We start from the raw sequence: 20571 nt of genomic DNA, 5'->3' as shown, positions 1-20571 counted from the left end.
ATGGGTTTTTTTTAATAGTTAAAGGGTGTGTTTGGTTTACATTTTTATTTTTTATTTTTATTTTCTGTTTTCATTTTCAAAAGATTAGAATTCTGGAAACATATTTGATTTGATTTCTTATTTTCTATTTTCAAAAAATAAAAATACTAAAAATTTATGATATATTAACTTTTTATCTTTTTTATATTTTTAAATTTACTTAAAATTACATTTCTTATCATCGTATTTCCATTTTACTGAAACTGAGAGCGAAATTTTATTATTTTCATGGTTGTTTCCTAATTTCATTTTTATTGAAAATATTTTCAAAAATCTAACTAAACACCTTTTTATCATCATTCTCTGTTTTCACTGAAAACATAAATACAAAATAGTCAAACCAAACACCCCTAATTTGTCATTTGAGTAATTTAAAGTGAGCGGTGGCTATATTGAGATTGATTAAAACCGTGCGATGACATCCAACACACTGGATCGAAGAGAATAATTGAAAGCACGGGAGCAGCGGAACACAGGAATAATGGCCACGCGTAGATTGAGGCATTGATGACACACAGCTGTAAACCAGCTTTGGCGCATGTGAGCCTCTGTCCTCTGTCCCCTGCCCCCAACACCCAACAACAAATAAAACTCATACTCACTCTCTCTACTCTATTCCCATGGCTTCTCTTCTCACCCTCGCTCTGTTACTCTTCTGCATTGCCTTTACCTCCCACGTTGCCGTGCAGGCGCACATGGAGGACACGGCCTTCAACCTCATGTCGGACGCCTTGGAGTGGCCCACCACAATGTCGCTCTACGACGAAGACGACGCCCAAGAGGATGTCGAGAACGCTTACAGTCGGAGATCGTTGTTCTGGCGGCGGATGAAGTACTACATCTCCTACGGTGCTCTTTCTGCTAACCGAATTCCTTGCCCGCCTCGTTCTGGTAGATCTTACTACACCCACAACTGCTACAGGGCACGAGGCCCCGTTCACCCTTACTCCAGAGGATGCTCTGCCATCACGCGCTGCCGGAGATGAGTTTGATGTGAGTTCCGATCTGATCACACGCTTCAGATCGGAGATGGAAATAAAAAAACCGAGTACCGTTTATGGTGGTTTTGTTTTGTTTTGTTTTATTGGTGTACTAGATTTATATTGTGGATTTAAGGCGTCGTTAGTTGTGCTAAGCAAGTCAAGTCAAGTGAAAGTGTCGTGTTTGAGTTAACGGTTTTTGGGGATTCTTCACTTGCATCGACTCGTTGCGCTGCGCAAATGAATCTGCTTGCTTTTTGTGTTACTTCGTCATTTATTCGTTTGTATAAACCCAACGGTTTCTTTTTCTTGGTGTTCAGAGCACTTTCAGTTTCTGGTTTTATCTTCTATTTAATTTTAAAAATATTGTTGTATTTTAGTTTTTTAACGAATCGTTTTTTAAAATCAGAGAGACTAAAAACATAATACTGTACTACTAATATAGTAATTTAATCATAATTTACAATAATATTTTGTAATATTAATTATTTTAAATATTATATTTCAAATCATTTAGGGTACTTTTTAATTGATTAACTGTGAAGATATATTGCGAAAAATAAATTAAACGAAATAGTATTATTATTTAGAGATGACATGTACCTACTCTACCATTTTTCTAAGGAGGAGCTAATTGCAAGTGCGTATTTTCATTTTTAGGAATAAATTGATGGTGGATAAATTTTCCATTGCGTGCTTGTGTTCATTAAACAATGGCTCTTCTGGACTGGTCAAGAAATAAAAAGAAAAATGTTGAAAAGGAAAATAAAAAATACAGAAAAAAAAAAGTTTTTTTCTAGCAATAAAAGAGTCTAATGAATAGGATGACTCAATTCTATCCAACAGCAAGCTCGCATCGTTTAATTTTTTTATAATTGTTGTTACGGGACCAAGAATTTTAAATATTTCACCAACAACTTTCTCAACATTTATCAAATTCACCGAAATGGTTTATGACACCGCCAGTCTCATCAATGCCACATCTTTCCCTCCATTTAACATCTCACCCAATTGTATGTTTCACTCGAGAAATATATAGAAAATGAGATAATTTTATAAATTGTTTGGTAAGAAAATATGATAACTTTCTTTTCAATTATGTCAAATCTGAACAAGATAATATAATATTCTTAATAAACAAATAAGTATATAAAAATAAGGAAAATCATTTTATTCAGTATTCACAAAACCAGCTTTACTTAATTACTTCATTTCCTCCTTAATCGAAAACAAATAATCGAAGCAACATATGTCACCATTTTTTCTACTCACATATCAGTTACATTGCTTAATATTCTCTTTCTACATATTCATAAAATGGCGTACCATGAGACAATAAGTTCAAAAATTGATCATTTGAGACCTAATTTCATTTATTATCATCTTAACTATTTTCTACATTTTAAAAACAAAGACAAAAAGGATCCATGTACAGCACAGGTTGCACACAAGTGAAAAGACAATTGGGATGATTTCCTTTATTTGAAAAATATATTATATATTTTAAGAAACTTAAAAATAATAATAAATTATATTGAAAAATAACATCTTATTTATTTTCATAAATAGTATATAAACATCATAATTGAAAATTAAAATTCTATCTTTACTTTGTTTTGCTTTAAAAAAATCGTAGGTAGAGTATTCTTAAGTCAAAAGAGATATAGTTTTCTTTAATATAACAAAAACGAAAGTATAGTAAGAACACAAATGTAGAAACACTCACAAATTATATCACTCCTCTTTTCAATGATTTTTAAAAAATCATTATTGAAATAATTTTAAAAAAGGTCGAATATAGTTTTATAACTTGACTAGTTTTCCATATTATTAAATTGTGTTTAAATTGTGTTTAAATAGCGTGAAAAAAGCGGTGGAGTGTCGATGCAAAATTCAATGGACTTGGGCTAAAACGCTAAACACATTGAACTGGGGCCCAATCAGCAATCTATCTGGCCCATCAAGTTTGAAAAATACGAGATTCTGCACCCGAAAGCAAACTGAATGAAAATTGCTGTTTTTTTTAGAGCTTTAGCATCCTAATGAGTGACATTTCGGTTTGTTATCAAATATTAATTGAACAATAATATCTTTATAACAAATGTATAAGCCTTGTTTTTAATGTCCTCTAAAAAAATGAGAAAAATGAAGCTTTTATTCTCTAAATTTAATGTCTTAATTTGTAATATATAAAAAACCGTTCATTTTGAGCCTTATGTCAACTCAGTAGTCTTATTTATATTTTTTTCCAGGAATAATGATATTTTAATTTTATATTTTATCATATAACATATTTTATAGTTTTTATCTTTTTTTCTCATTACTGTAAAAATATATTATAAAAATATAAAATGAGAATAACAACTTTCATTTCATCTTCTCTTGTTCACAGACGCGTATATAATAGAATTTATAAGTCTTATAAACATGCACATAGTTTTCTTTTATATTATCTTCCTATTATTTTATTTTTTTGTTTTTTCACATTATTTATTACATCTATTACTTTATTTCGTTTTCTTTTCTTTTTTATTAACTCTCTCCTCCTTTTATTTTAATATATTTCTAAATAATGTATACGTTTATATTTTTGCTGGATGTTTTGTACAAATATATATTTTTCACATGTGACTAATAATTTTTAAATCCTTAAAAGAAAAGTAGTAATAATTGACGTCAAAGCGAAAGTTGAATATTAAGCTAGGTCCTGGTCGTACACCGTCGGCTCCAAACTTAAATATCGTAGATTTATAGTTGTGCAGTTCTCTGTATCTGACCGACCTCACCTCACGTGCCATTCAGTCTTCTCTTCTTCAAATAATCAAATACCAGATTTTCCCAATCTATTATTCAAGTGTGAATATGGAACAACGACCTTTCTGACACTAACCAAGATTTTTCCTACCTCCCTCGTGCATGCACTTAAATTTGTGTTTGAATTTGAACTCAACTACTCACCCCATCGTGCATAATAATGACTCATCTGGATCTAGAATATACCCTTACTTCTATTAGTCGTGAGCCATGATCACATAAATCAGCATAATTTACCAACTATAGTTGTAATAATGTATATCTAAGCTATTTATGGAATTGATTGCCATTTTGACTATGTATAACAAGTCAAACTATTTTAAGAACCAAAAAAATACGTACACATAACTAATCTTTTGTTTGAATTAAGAGTGCAATAAAAAAAATACGGAGAATAGAAATAAAGGATAAATAAAGCAGGAAACTATATTGCTTATATGGACGCAGATGGGTAGAAAAAAGGTATAAGAAAATCTCTCTAGTTATTTAGATAATTAAAAAAAAGTTTGATTTCTATGCACTTAAATTATTATTTAAATTATTTTAATAATTATTTTAAAAGCTAACAAACTTATAATGTATATATATGTAAAAAAATTTACACTAAATAGATAAATTATATAATAATTTTTATATTATTTAAAAATGTACATTTTAATATTTTTTCTTAATATAATTTAAAAAAAAGTGAAATAAAAAATGAAAAAGAGAATAGATTATTTCATTGATTGTATCAAAAGGGTCTAATTCAATTAGTTGAACAACAATACATGAGTATTATAAATTATTTGGTGTCATCTTAAATTCCTACCAATAAAAAAAAAAAAAATATCTCACAAGTGTGAAGTAAATGCCACTCATTGTCATTGCATGAAATTTACAACAACTTATATTGTACCTAATTAATTGATTTAGACTCTTTCAATTTTTTTAAATACATTATGTATATGTTTGGTATTTTGTATCATTCAAGATTTATTAGTAGAAACATGTAATTGTAGGATAAATATATTTAAAAAAGAAATTCTCTTACAACTCATTATAAACATCCCTGCTTGTTTCTTAAGACTTGGTGATTTCTTTCGAATAAATTAAAATTCACTTCTCGAATGCGAATAAATTGGCGGGAATAATGTTCAAAATATGCATATAAGAATAATTTTTTATGACATGTTTTTCACAAAACTAACACAAATGCAAGAATGTTATTTAGTTTATTGTTTTTCTTAATATAATATTATGTGTTATTTTTTAAAAATTGTTATAAAAAGTTTTAATTTATTGAAAAATGACGAGAGAAATCATTCCTCTTTGTGGAAAAGGTTTTGTTTCAACCTCAAATCTGCGGGTATCATTAGGATTTTTGAATTTGAAATATTATCCACTTCGATATTCGGTACTTGATGATCATCAGAGTTTTATCCTGGTAAAAGATGCTTTACTGGATCGAAAGAAGATAATACTTATAAATGACTCATAATCTTGATTCTTAAGTTATGTAAGACTTTGTGGTGATCGGAACATGTATTTTTATAAAAATTATTTCCTCCTTATTTTTTTCTCAAATAAATAATGAAAATAATAATTTATACTTTGTTTAATCAATCATAAATGTATATGTAATTAAGTGATGAATTTGCTTCTAAAATGAAGATTAAATGGTTGATTACTATTTGAATTTGATCATTGATAATAATATTTTTTTTGTCAAATTTTACTCATACCACCTAATCAAATTTTAAATTAATCAATGATTGATTTCCCTTATTGTATGATTGATTGTGAAAAAAAAAATATATTTAAAATTGTATACAAATCTCATGTTTCATTTTCTGTATTTTAATTTAAATATTTATTCTCATTTCTCTTCAATAATGTCAAACGCACCCTTAAATAGGAGGATTATGAAGAAAAAAAAAATCACAATGTAAAGACAAAATCATTCTTTAGTATACTGTCAAGTGTCAAGTACTCTGTAGCATTTGCTCGAAAACAAATTTGTTCAGCATAGGGTGCCGAAAAGTGGGTTTGTCATGTCACCGAATTGACCGCCTCCTAATTCCCACTCCAAATGAATGTGTTCTTCGTGTGGATTGCACATTGCTGTTGCGGCACGCAGAAAACACTTCTTTTTCTGTCTCCTTTCACTTGTCTTTGCACTCTCTTTTTTCGGAATTAAGAAATAAGAACAAAAACAAATGCTGTATTATTAAATAAAACAGTCATTTATTCAAATGAATAAAATAAAGAATAAATAACCTAAAAATATCAAAACTAATTTAAAGAAAATCCAAACTTTAGTTTTAAAAAATTTAGATCTCCTTCCCTCCATTTTCATGCCTGTGAGGTGGGGTGGGGGGGGGGGGTTAAATTTTTTGAGATATTAGTAAAGAAAAATATTTTTATAATAACAATTGAGGTTTTTTAATTATAAATTATATGACTTAGGTTCCTTTTTCTGCCTATTTTATAATGTAATAGTTGCAGCATATTAAGAAGTATGATTTCTTTTAGAAGAAAAGAACTGTGATTAATATCTATGTTTATATTAAAATTATTTTTAACTTCACAATACATTCTCCAGTAATAAAGATAAAAAAGGAGCGCATAATAAATATTTTGAAAAATATCAGTATTATTTTAGTTTATTTATTTCAACATTTAGTTAAGTCATAGGATTATATAAGTAAAATATAAAATTTTGGATGGAATAACTCCGAATATACTTTTATGTTAAAACAATTTTACAACAAACATATAATTTATATAGTTTTCGTCTGAGTGAGGAGAAAAAATAAATAAATGAAAAAATGAAATATGAAAAGAGAAAAAGTAATTTTTTTGTTAGAATGGAAAAAGGTATATTTTAAACGTAGTAAAAATTTGCTTCGCCAAATTCTTAGGTAGCATTTCAACTGAAAGTGAATGCTTGCTCCAAGAAGTTTCCTCCACTGTGCTGATTTTGTCCATGCCATATAAGAGTACAAGTAACTTTTTTGATAAGCAGAAGAGTACAAGTAATAGATTGGGTACCATCAACTTCCACTTAACAAACTTGAGTCATCAAAGTTATTTCATTAATTTGTAACACCTCATCAGTTCGTTTTTTCTTCTCTAAGGAATGACTAGCCCATGGCCAGTATGATTTTTAGTTTTTTTTTTTGTTTTCTTGAGTTTTGTGCCCCCGTTTAATTATTAAAACAAATTAGTTGACCCATTCAAACTCGAGGCAAAATGTAATGTACTATGCAGGGTTTAGAGAATAAATGATACACATTATCTATAAATTATAATTATTTACCACTTATTATCTAAAAGTTATTAATTATTTGTAATAACTCTTACAAATAAGAACCCACAACTCTTTCTTTATTTTATAAGTATCACATTTTATTTCATCTTTTTCATTTTTTAGTATTGATAATCGTTAAATATGAATTTTTTTTATAATAAAAATATTTTTAAAAATATTTATTTAGTATTTATTTTTGACTTAAATATTAGGAATTGATATTTTCTTATTTATGGCTTGCAGATATGAAAAGAAGGAATTAAAAATAAAAAAGATCAATAAAATATCAAAAATATGAATAAGGAAGATTTTTGGCATCAGACTCAAATCCACTCTAACAACTATAAAAAATAAGTCAAGCTAAGGAGGAAAAACATCACTCCTTAGACTAAGAGCTCTCTAATGAATACATCTAAGCCTATGTATCTCTAGTAGGGAAAATTCCTTTTTTTTATGTCTTTTTTCCATCCCTTCTCCACAATTGATTTCTATACCCCTTTTCAAGTGTAAGCTTTCTCATGTCTACGATAGACTAAACCCTTATTTAAGGTCTGACAAACCGAAAAAGTCAAAAAATGTATTGTATGCTTCATATTTATCAATGCAAATATGTATTTTCTTTTCTAAATAGAAATACAAAGAAGTTCTTACATGCATTAGTTGTAGGGATTAGTCGCTCGACAGAGGATAATTTATAATAGAACTAAAATGAAATTTATAATAAAACTAAAATAAAGGGGTATCTTAATAAAACCATTGCTAGACTTGTCATCCTGAGACGTTAGGGGCAATTATTCTAATAGATGATGTGGGTTGAAAAAAAATTCATCAAATTAATAGAGAAAAATCTAAAATAATACATCTTAAGCAATAAGACGAGTTAGGTCCTAACATTATCCTATTCTGAATCATCTTTTTTTTTTTATCTTCATCTTAATCTTTTATTTTTCTTATCTTGTTTTTTTTTTTATCTTTATCATCTTTTAATTCAAATCTTTTGTCTTTTCTATCTTTTATTTTTATCTTTAAATCTTTTATATTTTCTTTTAAATATTTATCTTATCTCATATATTTCTTTATCTATTATCTTAAATTGCTTATTTCTTTCTTGTAAATTGAGTTTGCATCAATCTAATTAAAAACAAAATACTTGTCGACATTAGAACTTTAGAGTATTTTACTACTTGTATTAAATTTGGTGTATTTATTTTACATGTCATGTCTTGTATTCCTAACAAAAGATATTCATCTTTCGTGTAAAATAATATAGCTCACCTTGACCCCATCCACCCTGACCTCGACCAATTTTAGATTTTGATAAATACATGTAATATAACATATGCTTTATTTTTAATTTTAAGGTCTATTATCAACAAATCTAACACTCAACTTTTGTAAAGTTAAAGGAAATTAACGATATTCAAGTATAAGTTTAAAGTATTTTTTCTTCTTCGTGGAAGTGCCTATCTAGGCAACCCATAATTATATTGTTGGGGGAGAGCGGGGGAGTCCTATATTCTTTCAAAACTTTAAGCAGTTATAAAATGGATTTTTTTCTCTCTTATCTAATATTTGCTAAGACTACCGAATTATTAATCCTGCTTATTATTCTTAAGAAAAAAACTTAAGATAAAAAATAGGTACAATGTTTTAAATTAATCATTGAAAAAGATAAAGAAATAATATATAAATAAAAAAGAATCATATTTTTTACAGGTAAAAAAAATCATATAAAACTGTCTATCTTATCTAATATTTGATAATTTTATCAAATAATTAATCCTACTTATTATTCTAAACATATTAAGATAAAAGATAAGTACAATATTTTAAAGATGATTAAAAAGATAAAAAAAAATTAAAAAGAACATTGCAGAAAATATTATATAATGTTGTAATTAATATTCAAACACAAGAAGACTTCATGAAGAAGAAAAACGAAATTTAGTATTTTATGCTGATCTCTAATAAATTGTGATACCAATCCTGTTTAAATTAAGAACATAATTGTATAGTCATGAAGAAGAAAAACGAATATTCAATCAAAAACAAATATGATCTTAATTTAAACATGATTGGTATGACTTTTCAAAGCGCGGTCAAATTGATAAGTTAGTTACGATCATATATCTCTAATAAATGTTGCATATACGATAAAATCCCATTGAAAAAGGCGAAAAGAATTGTATCTGAGATGAGAACTTTCCTATCCCTGTAACAAAACAAAGTAATAAACACGTTGAGGCACTGGGGTACTATAAAACAGCGCAAAGAGTAAACGCCGATCCTTCGCAGAAAATATCCTTAATTATCACATGTTTCAAATATTCCTTGCCGCCAAATTCAGTCGCGCGCCCACGCTTATTGCTGGTACTTGAATTGAATTGAATTATCTACCAACACCGCACACGAGTACACACACACTTTCCTTCTTTATAAGGGGACACCACTCTCGTTTTCTTTTTCGTCCAAAACAGAGAAACACGCACATCATCTTACATACATACCACTGTTCACAACCATGAATTGGGTTCGCGGAGAGCCTCTCGGCAGTGGCAGTTTCGCCACCGTCAACATAGCCATACCGACAAACACTTCCACTCAGTTTCTTTCTTCCACCGCCGTCAAATCCTCCTATGTTCACACCTCGTCTATGCTGAAAAACGAGAAGGAAATACTCGATTGCCTTGGAGCTTCCCCTTATGTCATTAACTGTTTCGGCGACGATCACACGGTTGAAAACGGAGAAGAGTATTACAACATTTTCCTTGAATACGCCGCAGGTGGTTCTCTCGCTGATCAGGTAAAAAAACACGGAGGGAGGCTCCCGGAGTCTTACGTTCGGCGTTGTACGAGGTCGCTCGTCGAAGGTCTAAAACATATTCACGACAACGGTTATGTTCACTGCGATGTGAAGCTTCAAAACATTCTCGTTTTCCAGAATGGGGATGTTAAAATCGCGGATTTTGGGCTTGCAAAGGAGAAAGGGGAAAAACAGGGGAAATTGGAGTGCCGGGGAACACCGCTGTTTATGTCTCCGGAATCGGTGAACGACAATGAGTATGAATCGCCGGCGGATATATGGGCCCTTGGCTGCGCCGTCGTGGAGATGCTGACTGGAAAACCCGCATGGGATGTTCGCGGGTCGAATATCTGGTCGTTGTTGATTCGAATTGGAGCGGGAGAAGAATTGCCCAAGATTCCAGAAGAGTTATCAGAAGAGGGAAAAGATTTTCTTTTGAAGTGTTTCGTTAAGGATCCAATGAAGAGGTGGAGCGCTGAGATGCTTTTGAATCACCCTTTCGTCAACGGTGAAACCGTTTCGTTTCAGAAAGTTAATGAGCCGTTGCCGTTACCGTCGCCGTCACCGAGGACACACTTTGATTTAACTCACTGGGCTTCCACCGTAACGGCGTTGCTTCCGTCTTCCCCGGATTCTGATGAGTGGCGTATGTGGGAATCCGGGTCGTCGTGTTCGCCGGAGAATAGACTCCGGCGGCTTGTAACCGTTCAGACGCCGGCGAATTGGTCAGAATCGGATGGCTGGACAAGCGTTAGGTGAAGTACTTGGAAGTGCAGCGTTGATTGTTCCATGGTCATCAGATCTTACGGCTCACATTCGATCACGTTCGTTGATTCTTTGTATTTCATTAGTTCTGAATTAAGTAGAGATAGGAGGATTGCTAGCCGCCACCTTTGGCCAAGTGTACAGAGATTCATTTGGTTAATATCACAATTTTGTTTCTTTAATTCTTTAGTTGTTATTCCCTTGCAAGAAACTGGTTTCATCTGTATTTGGTTTTACCTCACTTTATGTTGAAATTTTTTAAAAATATTAGATAATTTTTTTATATATTTAGTTTTAATTGAAAAAGTAATTCTAAATTTAGAATTAATTTTAAGTCATTTTTAAAAATTAATTTAAGATAATATGTTTTATATTTTATGTTAAATTTTACTACTAACTTCTTTTAATAAAACATTAAAATTAATAAGTTGTTTGTCACGAACATGTCCAATAGATAATAAAAGAAACTAAACAATAATTATATAATTTATTTCAAAATCCAATGGACTATAAAAGAAAATAGACAATAATTATTTGATTTATTTCAAAATTTGAAAGATTGTTTTTTCTCACAAAGCACGATAATAATTAAATAGATAATAATCTCAATCTTTTAGAGAAGAACAAATTTCATAATGACTACATGATCAAATTTTATAAGGAATATATATAATATAATCTTAATAATTAATTTTAATAATTATACATAGAAATTAATTATTAACGAATTTAGGGGTGTTTAAGTGTATGTCACCGGATATGAATTGGTCCAACCCGATGAATAATTTGGATTGAATTATTTATGTATTTGAGTCAAACTCGATCAAAACCTTTTATATATGGATTGAGTCACAAATTTATATTTATAGATATAATCAAAACTGAATTGAATCGACAAAAAATTTAGAGTTGTTTGGTTTGACTTAAAATGTTGTTGATATTGAGAGTCCAAATGTTGGATCTACAAATGTCGGAATTATTAGTGTTGAAACTTCTCAAGGTATTACTTTAGGAGTGAGTTTGGATAAAAAATTTTAACTGAAGAAAGTAATTTATCAGAGAATTTGAATTTTTGTAATTTAGAATTCATTGTTTGAATGTTTTTTATGAAGAATTTAAAATCTTGGAATTTTAAAACAGAATTTTAAACAACTAAAAATCTAGAATTTCAATTTTCTTATAAAAGGTGAGAAATTGAAATTCTTTTATTCTAGTCTTCTCCAAGAAACACCTTTTCAGCTCCTAAAATATCGATCGGGTGTGAGCACGAACACGTATAACTAGCACACCAATCATATTTTCTCTTTTTTTTTTATTCATTTTTTTCATCCTCTTAATTTTTTTTTATCCAAACACAAAATTTTGAAAATAAAAGAATTTCAATTAAAGTATTTGAAATTCTTATAATTTAAAATTCCTCAGAAGTTTAAATTTATCTATTCAAACACACTCTAAGATACATTGTTATTTTTGTTTTACTTGTTTTTATAATTATTTGTTATGTCCTTTTGTAATATTAATAAAACTTATTTTGTTCATTTGCTCCAATAAATCTAGTTGTAATAAAACTTATTGCAAGAAATTGGTTTTTAGAAAATATTTGTGATTCACACTATTACAATAAGCATTGTTGAAGAATGATTTTGTTATAATTTGTATCTATGAATCTATTTTAGAACATTACATTGATGATATTAAATGAATTAATTTTACTACTTTCAAACATTTAATAATATTGTATTGATTGTATTGGATAAATCATGATATAAAATAATAATTTTTAAAAAATAAATTTAAAATAAAAAACAAATCAAACCAAACCAAATCGATGAAGTTTGATTGGATTGAGTATTGAATTTGACAAAAACTAATCCAAACTGGACCATGAACACCAATAAAAAAATCAATAAATTACTAATATTGGTAAAAAAAAGAAGGATATTCAAACATAAATTAATTATTTTCAAAAAACAATTTTAAATACAATTAATTTTATAAATTAATTTTCCTAATAAAAAGTTAAACACGCACTTCTTTGAGTTCTTTCTTTACCGGTCAAGTATCAACTACTGAGTTTCGAGAGTGTGAACACCATTATTAATGGCTTCATTCCTTATTTGCGCAAAATATGGAGGGTAATTTTGAGGGTTATAATTTCTCTATAATTTTATTCTACCTCAAACACAGGATAAAAAACTTTTTTTTCAAGAGAACTTGGCCCGCATTCCTAAAAAAAAAATTAATTAAGTTTTTACTTCTTAAACTTTTTTAAATTTCAGGATTTTAATTCTTGAATAAATATTTTACTGATCAAAGTTTCTAAAGTTTCCTTTTATTACAACTTTTACGAACTTTGAAAAGTCAAATATTTATTCAGTTACTAAAACAAAAAAATTTAAAATACTAAAATCTTAATTAAGCTAAAAAATAAATAAGAGAATTAATCCGCATAAAATATTTCTGATTAATTTGGCAAGAGCTGGTTTTTGTTCTTAAGTAGTATTTATCATTTGCTTGACTGTAAGTTTATTTTCTCTCAATTCAATTATCAAGGATTAAATTCTAGATAACTTTGTCAGAGGTGAATAGTGTTAACTAGATACTCATCTTAATGAGTTAAGTTCTGTAAAGTATAATGAAGAAATATTTAAATATAGAGTAACTTTATATATATTTGTCTTACTCTCATTTTATTTTTTTTATTAATTATTAATTATTTAATTATTATTAGCAGTACAAATTGAACGTGACCTTTCTTTCATTATCTTCTTTCTTAATCACCTAAACAATCTAATATTTTTATCTTACTCTAATTTCATTAACAGTTGATGTGTATGTATTTTTCAATCCATGATTTTATAGCATAATTACAAGAAGTATTTTGATTTTTTTAGAATCATTAACAAGACGAACACGTGTTTTTACTCAATATATATTTATGCGACCAATGTACCTATATTTTTATATCAATATGTCATCCTCAAATTTTAAAAAATACATGGATTAATATCTTCTCTTTAACAATATATCATATTTTTAAAAATAAATGAATTAATATTTTCTCTCGTCATATTTTTTAAAGCCTGAGAAATCTAATTCACATATTTTAGGTCCCAAACGGCAAACACTGTGTCACCCAGAGTCGCATACTACTGCTGCACCCCTCCAGCGTTGTACCTCCTCCACTCCAATGCACAATTCTTCCTTTACCGCCGCATTGCGTCACCACCCGCATGACGACATTGTTAAAGAAAATTTTTGAATAATAATTTTTTTCTTCATAATTTTAGGAAAGGCAACTAAATAAATATAATTTAATTTTAGTTAAAATTGTAAATTTTCATAATTTGTAAAATTTAAAGTTACTGTTTTATAAAATTAAATGTATTTTTTATAAAATAAAAATTTGTTATTTAATAATAATTTATATCTTGTCTTATCATTTTCTGATAGTCAAATAGTAGACAAAATAATAAAATAATTTTATTCTATTATACAACCATATCTTACACAAAAAATGAAGGAGAATTTGATAAAGTATTTAAGGAAGGATTTAGACTCATGCCCCCACACTTCAACATCAACACATATATTTATTATTACTAAATAAATAATTCTATAATTTGTTGGTTAAAGAATTATAATATTATAATGTACCATCGATAATTTATAATTTTTTTAATTATTGTGATTATGATCTTTAATTTTTTGGTGGGATCTTGAAGATATATTTTATAAGAATTTAACTTAAGTCTTTTCCTATAAATTTAATGTGTATTTTCAATTGAGTTCCAATATTCATTGAGTTAATAAGCTATACTCTGTAATACTTTGTATATTAATTATAACTTAATTACTCTATCTTAAATAACTTTTTATAATGTGCTGTTTTCATTTTTTTTTCCACATATACTTTTAAACTGAAATAAAATATCTTTATTGATGTAATGATATTTTAAGATTGATGGATGATAAAAGAAGAAAAAAATAAAAAAAAGTCCCAAATTTGATTCATCTGCTAAAGAATTAACAATTATCAACTAATATTTGCAAATTAAATTATACTTTTCTGTATTCTATAAAAATAATTTTATTGAATTTAGTTATACTTCTACAACGAATTTTATAAATAACCCTTTAAGAATAATGCTATTGAGCAAATTGGTGAAATAACGAAACATTCTTGTAAACATTTTTTTTATCTGCTCAGACCTCGATCCTTGTAAACCTGCAACCCTTATTAGTGTGTGATAAATTAATTAAATGTTAGAATATAAGTCATAAAATTAATCTTTAAGAAACTATATATTCTATAACTTTTTATAATTTTTAAAAAAATATTATCTTAAAAAATAATTTTTAATTTTTTTATGAAAAGTAAAGATTGCATATTATTTTTTATTAATAAAGTGTTAATTAAATAGTCCATTAGATTTGAATTGTTATTGATTAGTTATAAGATCAATTCAAGCTTATCTAATAAAAGAAGATTTAAATTGGATTTTACGTAAATAAACAAGATAAATGAATTTTTTCACCGTTTCAGTTTTGCCACTCTCTACACGACGTACAAATTACAAATAAAGAGATCAATTCCTTTTTTTAAGTTCAAAAAAGGCATCACAATTAGGTTGAAGCAATTATTAGAATCCAAAACTATCGGAAAATGAATTATTGTCAAGTCAAATATATGATTGGTATTTTGAAACAGCTTTATCTTTTTATAATAAATTTTTTGATAGGAGATTTATCTCTGATACGAAAATCAAATTATTCTTGAAATTAATTTATCATCATCTTTTCTTATGTTTAATTTTTACCGGTAAATTTTTCTTCTCTTCAAAACCCACTACTCTCCCATACTTTTACCGTAAAAAATCTGTTCAATCGTCTCACTACTATTTTCTCTTTGACTCGTGTTTTCAACTCTTAAGCTTTATTCCTTTCATCACCATGAAGGACTTGAAAACTTTAAAGGAATTGGTGGCAAGCATTACAGATTGGAAGTCGCTTGAGAAGATGTCTTGCAAACCCTTTAAGCCTTCCATTTTGCATTTGGCAATATCAAAAGATGCGCCCCAGTTATATCGCGAAGAAGAGTTGATTCAATTAAAGAATTTCAGCAAACTACTTTCAAGTGTTGAATCGAAGCCAAAGACTAACAATACTGGTCAGAGGATGACCAGAAAAAGGTGTGTAATTGTAGTCCAATTTATCTAGTTTATTTTATACGCTATTCTATATGTTTTAAAGTTTAAATGTATGACTCTTGTGTATGTACTTGCAGACAAATTGAAGAGATGCCTAAAGAGGAAAGAGTCACACCAGCAATGATTAAAAAACCAAGAAGGATAATCTTGGTACAGAACGGACCATCACCAGATTTGCCTGCAGAATTCAAGGATCGAGTCTCTGAGTTGAGTGGCCATGATCTTAAATTTCTCATGCACAAGAGACTCTTCTGCTCAGATGTGAAGTCGAATAGCAACCGTATGTCAATGCCCATAAATGAAATTAAGTGTGAATTTCTCACCGAAGCTGAAATTACTAAATTGGATGAAAGAGATGGTCCGAATGGTAAAGGACGACTTGTTGGTGTGGAGGTGACTGTGTTGGACCCATGCTTGAGAGAATTTACTTTACTATTGAAGAAGTGGAGCATGCAAAGGACTGACACCTACAACCTCGTAACAAATTGGAATAGCATCGTATCTACTAATAAGTTTGAAGAAGACCAAGAACTCCAAATTTGGTCTTTTAGGGTTGGGAGCAAGCTTTATCTTCTACTAAACAAACTGTGAATTTCGTTATATTTCTTTCCATTTTTAATTAGTTTTCCTTTACATTGTTTAGGGTTTGTAGGAAGCCTTAGATTCAATCGCAACTGCGGTTACTGTAAACTCACAAAAAAAGAATATATATCTTTAGTTTTCTGGTTTATAAAAAGGCAAGCTGCTTAATTTAAGCATGTGTTGGTTCATATTACAATATGTGAATTTAGTATAGGAATAGCATATATTGATTAAACGCGTTAATGATTTGCTGCGAACGAATTCCTAATAATTTAAGCCGTGAATCAATTGGTGTAATTAAGTCAGTTAGGATTATCTCTGAATTATGTGTTTACGATCAAACTCCGATGAAAACGGCCGCGAACAGGTGTCCGCTAAAATAGTGCAATATCATGAGGAAACCTGCCGTCGCGGGAAATATCAAACATCAGAGAAGTTATTCAACAAACAAAAAAAACATTAAAAAAGTTAGATTAGTCCTACTAGTTAGATTAGTAAAGTATTAAATATTGTTCAAGTTTTCACAACATTAAATAGAATTATTCTTTTATTTAATACTTTATTCATAAAGTGTTAATTAAATAGTCCATTAGATCTCAACATGCATAAGATATGATGGATTGATATTCATTAATTATAAGATATATTAAAATTTCAATCTTATCTAAGTATTTATTAGAAAAGGATTTAAATTGCTTAAAAATATAAAAAGATTTAAATTGGATTTTACGTAAATAAATAAGATAATAAAAGATAAATGATTTTTTTTCAAGGTTTCACCCGTACTCATACGCGGGAGAAGACCTCCACGCTACAAATTAAGAGATCAATATTATTAAAAGTTTTAAAAAATCACAATCAAGTTGAAATAATTATTTGAATCCTAAATAATACTAAATATTTTTTTGTCAAATTTGTGATTGATATTTTCTGTTAAATCCTAAATAATCAAGATGGATATTTTTTTGTTAAATCCTTAATAGTCCTAAAAAATCACAATTTGTGATTGATTCAATTAAATAATTTCAGCAAACTACATTATCAGAGGGTGACCGGAAAAAAGCTGCTTATTAAATTGTAATTCAATCTATTTATGTGGTTTAAATGTTATTCTATATGTATTAAATATATGACTCTTGTGTATATGTACTTGCAGACAAATTGATGAGATGCCTAAAGAGGAAAGAGTCACGTCAGCAATGATTAAAAAACCAAGAAGGATAATCTTGGTACAGAACGGACCATCACCAGATTTGCCTGCAGAATTCAAGAATCGAGTCTGAGTTGAGTGGTTATGATCTTAAATTTCTCATGCACAAGAGACTCTTCTACTCAGACGTGAAGTCGAATAGCAACCGTATGTCAATGCCCATAAATGAAATTAATTGTGAATTTCTCACCGAAGCTGAGATTACTAAAATGGATGTAAGAGATGGTCCTAATGGTAAAGGACGACTTGTTGGTGTGGAGACGACTGTGTTGGACCCATGCCTGAGAGAATTTACTTTACCATTGAAGAAGTGGAGCATGCAAAGGACTGACACCTACAACCTCGTAACAAATTGGAATAGTATTGTATCTGTTAATAAGTTTGAAGACCAAGAACTCCAAATTTGGTCTTTCAGGTTGATAACAAGCTATATCTTCTATTAAACAAACTGTGAAGGTTAGACTATGTTATTGAATGTTGAGGGAATTTCATTAAAATTGTTTCTTTTTTTAGTTTTCCTTTAACATATCTACAATTCATAGGGTTTGTACGGAAGTCTTAGATTCAAACACAGTTGTTGTTATTGTAAACTCAAAAATATATTTATTTAGTTTTCTCGTTAATAAAAATGCAAGCAGAGTAATTTAAGCATGCGTTGGTTCATGTTATAATATGTTGATTCAGTAGGAATAGGATTTTTTTTTTGATGATTTGGCGCGAAATAAGTTTTTTTTTAATAGGATTGGTTGGTTTAGAAAGAGCATTGAATTGATTGATAAGTCAATTTTGTACATTTATATATCTCTCGCCTTTTGTGTTTACGCATTAAACTCCGATGAAAATGGCGAAAAAACGACGAGGACAGTCGTATGCTAAATTAACGCAATCATGAGGAAATCCACCGTTGCCGGAAATAACAAGCATTCATCCCTTCCCGCCAATTTTAGTACCGCCAACGCTTTCTTCAGTAATCGAATTATTATTATTATTATTAATATCACATTCACTAATCACCGGCTTCGTTCACTGCAACGTGAAGCCTCTGGACATTTTTGTTTCCGGCAACGGCAAAATTAAGATCGCCGACTTCGAGATTGCGAAGAAGAAAGGTACCAGGAGAGCGCCATAGTTTAGGTCGTTGAAAACTTGAAATCAGTGAACGATAACGAAAATGAGTGTGTTATATAAATCAAACTGTAAAATATATGTTTGATTTAATTCATCATTCACTATTTTTCTTTCTTTCTTAGTTTAGTTCACTTTTTTTTTTCCGATTGAAACTGGAGTTTATTAGAGTTGTTAAAGTGAATCAATGAGATTGATTGGGTTGGTTCTCCACAAGTGGAAACTTCGATCAAATGGGTCAATCCAACTCGAGTGAATCAAGAATTCAATTTTCACTAAAAATTGATGGATTAAGTGGGCTGCATTGACTCATTAAATTTTTAAAAATAAAAATATATATAATTAATAATATATTTTTAAGAGAAACTCACATTTTTCTTTTGTGAATAGTTCACATTTCATTATGCAAAAATGATGTGAATAAAGATGTTGTGTCTTTAGTGAATAGTTTCATATTCAATAATGTTTCTTTACTTTTTTTATGTTAAGTTGTATTAGTTTATTTGTATTAACTTATTTGAGTGAGTATGATTGAAATTGGGCTAGCATTGTTGAAATTATTTATTTTTAACTCAATTTGGTTTGAACTTATAATAAGTCAAGTTGAGTCTTTCAATTTTAACTCGTCTTGACACATAAAATTTATAATAATTAATATATTTTTTATCCAACTAAATTAGATATTTATATTTAATTTATCCCTCACATATATATTTGGGCTTAATTAGTGTTTTAGCCCATAAATTTATAAAGTATGATTTTTTAGTCTCTAAAATTTAAAAATGTTTTTTAGTTCCTAATTTTGACAATAATTTTTTAATCCTTGACATTTTATACCAATTTTCAGGACTTCATGATGGTTTTTAGCACTTTATAACAGTTTTAAAATGCAAATTCAAGTGATTAAAAATAGAAATTTATTTATGACAGCTAAAGACTAAAAAAAACAATTTATCAAAATCCAAGAACAAAAAAAATTAAATTTTAGGAACTAAAACAAGCATACACTCAAAATTTAAAGATTAAAATAATAATTAAGTCTTATTTAAAACTAGTTTTGATACAAAATATCAATTTTTATACATTTTTTTTATACATTGTTGATACCGGTTTGGCAAAAAAATTGATTGATTTTCCTAATTATATCATAATGCTAATATATTTTGAATTTACATTTTAAAAGTGTCACAAAATGCTAGAAATAGACATAAAATGTCAATTTATTATGTTAGGGACTAACAAAAATAGTTTGTCAAAATTTAAGGACTAAAAAAAGTATTTTTAAATTTTTGAGACTAAAAAATATTTTTTTTAATTTCAGAGGCTGGTTCCTAAGAGAGAGATGGGTTGGTTGTTGATACGAATCCCAAAGACACAAAATGGTCTAATAAAAGCTCCCCATGTCAACAAGGAAAGGTGACCTCTTTTGCATGTGCCTTTTTAATTGCTTTAATTTTGATGGTTTTTAAACCCTTATACATTGTAATTTAACTCTTTAGATAAATACTGACAGTTTTTTAAACCTTCACAAATCATCTTTTGAAATATTTAGCAGTTATGTCATTACTTAAGTGGCAACAAAGATATAAAATAAAACTTTTTAGTAGAATTTAATAGTTTATGGAGGTTACCTTGACCTTGAATTCAAAGCCCATCATCCTTCACTCATAACAATTGGTTTGACCTATTGTCCTCCAACGGTGAAAGTTGAACCTTCCTCCACTGGCTTGGATTGCCTCGAGGCCGCCATG

At 28.7% G+C, this 20571-nt stretch overlaps 3 protein-coding genes across 3 annotated transcripts; all 3 read left to right on the top strand.

Moving 5' to 3' along the window:
* Nucleotides 1-444: 444 nt before the first annotated feature.
* Nucleotides 445-1326, top strand: LOC100305899 (protein RALF-like 34). Its single transcript, XM_003539315.5, has one exon. It carries the CDS (start codon nt 660-662, stop codon nt 1023-1025), a length of 366 nt encoding a protein of 121 aa, XP_003539363.1. The 5' UTR covers nt 445-659; the 3' UTR covers nt 1026-1326.
* An 8213-nt stretch (nt 1327-9539) lies between these two features.
* Nucleotides 9540-10917, top strand: LOC100799550 (mitogen-activated protein kinase kinase kinase 20). The gene has a single exon (XM_003539312.5). It carries the CDS (start codon nt 9647-9649, stop codon nt 10685-10687), a length of 1041 nt encoding a protein of 346 aa, XP_003539360.1. The 5' UTR covers nt 9540-9646; the 3' UTR covers nt 10688-10917.
* Nucleotides 10918-15646: 4729 nt separating this feature from the next.
* LOC102663171 (putative B3 domain-containing protein At3g24850) lies at nt 15647-17768 on the top strand. The gene is made up of 3 exons (XM_006591474.1): nt 15647-15885; nt 15981-16490; nt 17642-17768. The coding sequence occupies exons 1-3, from the start codon at nt 15647-15649 to the stop codon at nt 17766-17768; spliced, it is 876 nt and encodes a 291-aa protein (XP_006591537.1).
* Nucleotides 17769-20571: the final 2803 nt, after the last annotated feature.

Source organism: Glycine max, chromosome 11, assembly GCF_000004515.6.
Source record: "Glycine max cultivar Williams 82 chromosome 11, Glycine_max_v4.0, whole genome shotgun sequence".
Taxonomy (NCBI): domain Eukaryota; kingdom Viridiplantae; phylum Streptophyta; class Magnoliopsida; order Fabales; family Fabaceae; genus Glycine; species Glycine max.
This window is presented reverse-complemented; position numbering and strand designations above follow the sequence as displayed.